Genomic DNA, 4,970 nt, shown 5'->3' on the forward strand with positions numbered 1-4,970 from the left:
AATTTTCAATAAGTTTCAACATAAACCAAATAGGGTTTAACACCATAGTGGATTGAATATCTAAGGCTTTTTTCTTAGATTGACCTTTAGGGCCGGTCCTGAGTTTTCAAAGGCCCAGGGCGAAAATCTAAAGTGTGTCTTACACATATTAATCACTAATACTAGTATACTTCTTGTTTTATCAACTAAGCATTGGGGTTTTTTGAGAAAGTATTTATTTGAAAATATTTTAAAGACTTTGAGCAATGTCTTCCATATTCCTAAATAATGAAAACAAATGTCCAACTATGGATACCATACTAGTGAGTCAAAGAATTTCAAGAATGCAAGTCAGGCCAATATCAAAGAATTTCTTTTAAAACTCTTGTCATGGATCATTTGTTCCAAAATTTCAGATTCATCTCAACATCCTATTTTTAAAAATTATGGAAAAATATTAAATCAATCTATAATAATATAATATAACACTTATTATAATAAAAAAAATTTGGGGCCCCCTTGAATAATGGGCCTAGGCGATCACTGGCAGGGCCAGGACTATTGACCTTAGGTTCTTTCATGCATTCATATCATACATGAAATGTTGTTTTATGTATAAATATTGACTAAGTATGAAAAATGGGTTTTCAGAATAATCATTTTCTCAAGATAATTTTTGGCGGCTTTTATTCCTCACACATCAAATAAGAAACTTGATTTTATGAGATTTTAGTATGAAGTATATATTGACTTAATAAGCCATCATTTTTAGCCTAAATCGTATTTTGCACTAAAACCAATTTTTCATATTTTGATTTGGTGCGAATTTGATTTTCTAGTATTTTTATTTGAATCCAAATGGGGGGTACTTCCTTATTTACATTGTAAACTTAAGTAAATGGAAATAAGGTAATCTGTATAGTGTCACTGACTGGGCTAATGTTGAAAATAAGTTAAATATATAGGTTTTATATTTTTTTCCTTAAAAAACCACATTGGGCTACAACCCACTGTAGCCCTTATAGTGTGGTTCCGCCCTTGCTTGTGCGGCAGATGAGGTGGATAGCACATGAATTAAAATTAATTGCATATTTTCTTTTCTTTTATGATTTATTGACACTTTTTAATTGACGTGGTTGTCCATTCATCTGCCACATAAGGTGGTATGGAAATGTGCATTATTATAGAAATTGTAAGATGACGCTTATTTCGGTGGAAATCAAACTCGAGAATTTGATGCCCAAATTTTCACACTTTTAAAATATGTTTTGATTAATATAATGCAATAATATTGGAAAAAGAACTTTATTTATGTAAGTACTGTTAAATTATATAACAAACTGGGTCTTAAAATTGCACATATTTTATAACCACATAAATTTCACAGTACTAGAAAGTCATGTAGGTAATCAGTTATCAAGACAAGCAGCACAAACATGAATTAATAATGGAGAAAATGGACAGTCCTCCAACACATGAAATCACACAAGCTATAATAGGTGCGGATAATACAAATACTGATTAATTGGTCCTCTTAAACACCCGCAGCCGCATTCTCCTCGGAATCTTTTGCAGCATTACGTGAAAAGGAGCGACTGCTGATGATTTTCTGGAGACCTGATTTTGACCTAATGAAGGCGGGCCGCAACTTCTTCACCACCCAGATGAGAAAGTGAATAGTGTTCATCACACTGACCATCACCAGCAACCCAATCCAAAGATTAAAGCAGTTTGTGTATATTTTCCGAGATGTTCTGAAAACATTGCCGAAAGGGACCACCAACAACAGAGCCTCTAGGTAGGTAAGCCCCATGAATGAGAGGGTGACGCACATGGACGCTGACAAGAGCCACATACATATCCGATTATTGAGAGGAATTCCGCTAACTAGCAAAAGGGTGACGCTCACAGAAGCAAGGAACGAGATGGTATTGAACTTTATGAATTTGAGGAATTCAGATTCAAGAACGTCGCCTAACACTGCAGTTCCAGCTATACATACATCTTCTTCGCTGCAAAATGTCAAGGTTTTATTTTCTTGCGAAATGGAAGCATTTGTGTTATTTTCTTGCCAAACACCACCAGGTGGGTTAACTACAGCTTGGAAAGTCATGGTTGAGATCACGGTTGCCACAACCATCAGAAGGGCACGCGACTCTTCCAACCATTTGTTGGGAAATTTGAAGAATTTCATCAATTTCTTCTTCCACCCCTTTGCTCCTTTTTTCGGTAATCTCTGACGGGGTCGAACCTTTTTCTTCTTTGCAATTGGATTTGGTGATGGTTCAGCAGGAGGAGGAGGAGGGACGTGATCATTTTCGTTATTAATTTCTGATCTTCTGATTATTCCTGAGTCCTCTCTTGCAATACTACTGTGCTCTAAAACATCTAACATGATCGAACACATCTCATTAACAGCATTCGCTTCTGCTCTTATAACAGCCAAGGAGAGCAGGTAACGTATGGTCTGCACAAGCATGTACACTTTCTGTGTTAATTTGGTGAAAATTATCCTCTTTTACATACAAAAAATAGATATTGTGTGCACATTAACATATATATGGGTCAGGATCCAAAAAATCACATAATTTGACACACAGTTTTAATCTTTGGATGAATAATAATCTAAAGATTGAAAATCATTCAGCATGTAAGAGTATTGTATTTCTTTTATTACTTTATTGGAAACGCAAAATACATTTAATTGTGTGAACTATCTCTCTCCTTTAATTTATTAAATCATTTTATTCAAAAGGTTTTTTTTTTTTTTTTTGGTCAACATTTTATTCAAAAGTTGAAAAATAAAAAAAGACACCCTTTATTTCTTCACCGTCTACCTTCACCCTATGACATGGCAGTTTAGCCATGGTTTCTTCATCCCCACCATTCCTTTCTCTACCTTCACCACCCACACCTACTCTTTCTTGATATTATTTATCTTATAATACGTTAGAACCTAGAAAAAAAGACACCCATCTCCCCTCCCCTATCTAGAACAGAATCATACACATAAGATAACGTGCGTACATTCAGAATCATACACATAAGATAACGTGCGTACATTCGAATTAGAGTTAGTTAACTATATATATGTGTACCTGTTCACCAAGGACCAGGGGAAGAGCATGGTCCAAGCCTCAATTTAAAGAAAAACGATTATATATATTTTTTTAAACTGCCTGAAAGTTCAATTGTATCGAAAAATAATTAATGTCTAATCCCACCCACCCCGTCTCTAAACAGTTAGTCTTTTTCTTTTTCTTTTATGAGATAGGGGGGACAAACCCCAAAAAGAAACAACAACTGCTTTCTTCCCTTTTTTTTTTTTTTTCATTAAATTTTTTATTCTTCTGCTCAAGACCTCTGTTCTCTTCTTAATTTCTGGGTTTAAGGTTTCTGATTTCCTTTGTCACAAGGTAGATAACTACTTAAGATATCAAGAGTGAAATTAACATCATCAGGATGTAAAAAAATTATAATATAAAAATAAAACTTTCTAGAAAACCATAATGAAGTTGAAAAGAAAGAAAAATCATAAAACTTTTACAAGTACAAGAAATCACCAAAGACTATCTCAACTATTTTCCGTAAGTAAGCATGTCATAAAAGGAAAACTGTAATCGTAAGTGAAAAAAAACCCACATAGACAACTATATACACACATACATATATGTACACACACACGCACATATATATATATATATATATATATATATATTGATACCTGAACTTGCCCTCGCATCCAAGCTAACTGCAGGATGGTCATACCAGCATCAGAGCCATCTTTTGAGTTGAGGAACTCACCATTGTCTCTCACCAGTTGAACCAGAAATTTCAAGCACTCTAACTGGTTATATTTAACACACAAGTGCAAAACAGTTGATCTATTATCAACCCTAACGTAAATGGAATCATGATTTGCATGTGTCAACTTCTTGAGGACCTCAACATCTCCTCTCATGGCAGCATAGTGAAGAGGGATTCTTCCCTTCTCATCAAAACAAAAACACGCGCTAGGATATACAAGGAGCAAAGCCTGGACGATCTCCTTGTGCCCCTCAGAAGAAGCCAAGTGCAAAGGTGTGCTTCTAACGGAGTTCAACGCTTCTGCAAGTTCTGGAATATATGTGAGATAGGTTTTGGTAATTTCAAGGTGGCCTAACGAAGCCGATATATGTAAGGGTGTTAGAGTTTTGGAGGTCAGTACTGGTGCAAGATTTCTAAGAATATGTGGGTCTTTTTCGATCAATGCGTTTAAGGATTCTACACACCCAGACCATGCTGCCTCATACGCTTTATCTTCACCATGTCTAATGATCTCCATTCTCTCTCTCTCTCTCTCTCTCTCTCTCTCTCTCTCTCTCTCTCACCTAAATTGAAATTAAGAGTGCACTTATATAGTCGTGATCAAGGTCTAAAATATCGGGAGTTTCGGAAATATCGGTGGTCCAAAAACACGGATATATCGATGGAAATATCGAGAAAATATCGATATCGATAAAAATTGAATAAATATCACGGAAATTATGAGAAAAACTTGGAAATTTTTATTGAAACTTTAGATGATGTTTACTTAATCAATTCTCTATTATTTTATCACAAAAAATTGAAAGGAAATGCATGACATGGTGGGTTTGAGTGATTTAAGTTGATTATGCAGCTCACTGTGGCTTTAGAAAATATGTAATAATTAGTGAAAGAAAATTAAACACACCATAATTTTTTAGTTATAATAATTTACTTCAATATATTACACTTGATACATATGATAAAATATATGAGCTTAACCAAAAAAACAAAGATAAAATGTATGAGTAACTTAGTACCACATAGAAAGAATTCCTATTAAAATTCAAACTTAGTATCACATATAATGAACAATATTAAAACTCGAAGTGAATAATAATAAAACTCCATAATATATAACAACAACAAAATACTACTCCATTATAAAATAATAAATAACATTAAATATATGCTTAAATTTATTC

The 4,970-nt window shown here is 34.0% G+C and overlaps 1 protein-coding gene across 1 annotated transcript; it reads right to left on the minus strand.

Moving 5' to 3' along the window:
* Positions 1 to 1,331: 1,331 nt before the first annotated feature.
* On the minus strand, positions 1,332 to 4,303 carry LOC148917097 (uncharacterized). The gene is made up of 2 exons (XM_089053216.1): positions 3,704 to 4,303; positions 1,332 to 2,446 (listed from the first exon to the last, which is right to left on the minus strand). The coding sequence occupies exons 1-2, from the start codon at positions 4,301 to 4,303 to the stop codon at positions 1,514 to 1,516; spliced, it is 1,533 nt and encodes a 510-aa protein (XP_088909342.1). The 3' UTR covers positions 1,332 to 1,513.
* Between the last annotated feature and the right edge of the window lie 667 nt (positions 4,304 to 4,970).

This window comes from Prunus mume, linkage group LG5, assembly GCF_029339155.1.
Source record: "Prunus mume cultivar Tortuosa linkage group LG5, ASM2933915v1, whole genome shotgun sequence".
Classification (NCBI taxonomy): Eukaryota; Viridiplantae; Streptophyta; class Magnoliopsida; order Rosales; family Rosaceae; genus Prunus; species Prunus mume.

Coding starts and splice junctions, on each gene's coding strand:
- LOC148917097 (XM_089053216.1), bottom strand. CDS start 4,303: ATGGAGATCATTAGACATGGTGAAGATAAAGCGTATGAGGCAGCATGG. Junction 2,447..3,703: donor GGATGCGAGGGCAAGTTCAG/GTATCAATATAT, acceptor ATGCTTGTGCAG/ACCATACGTTACCTGCTCTC.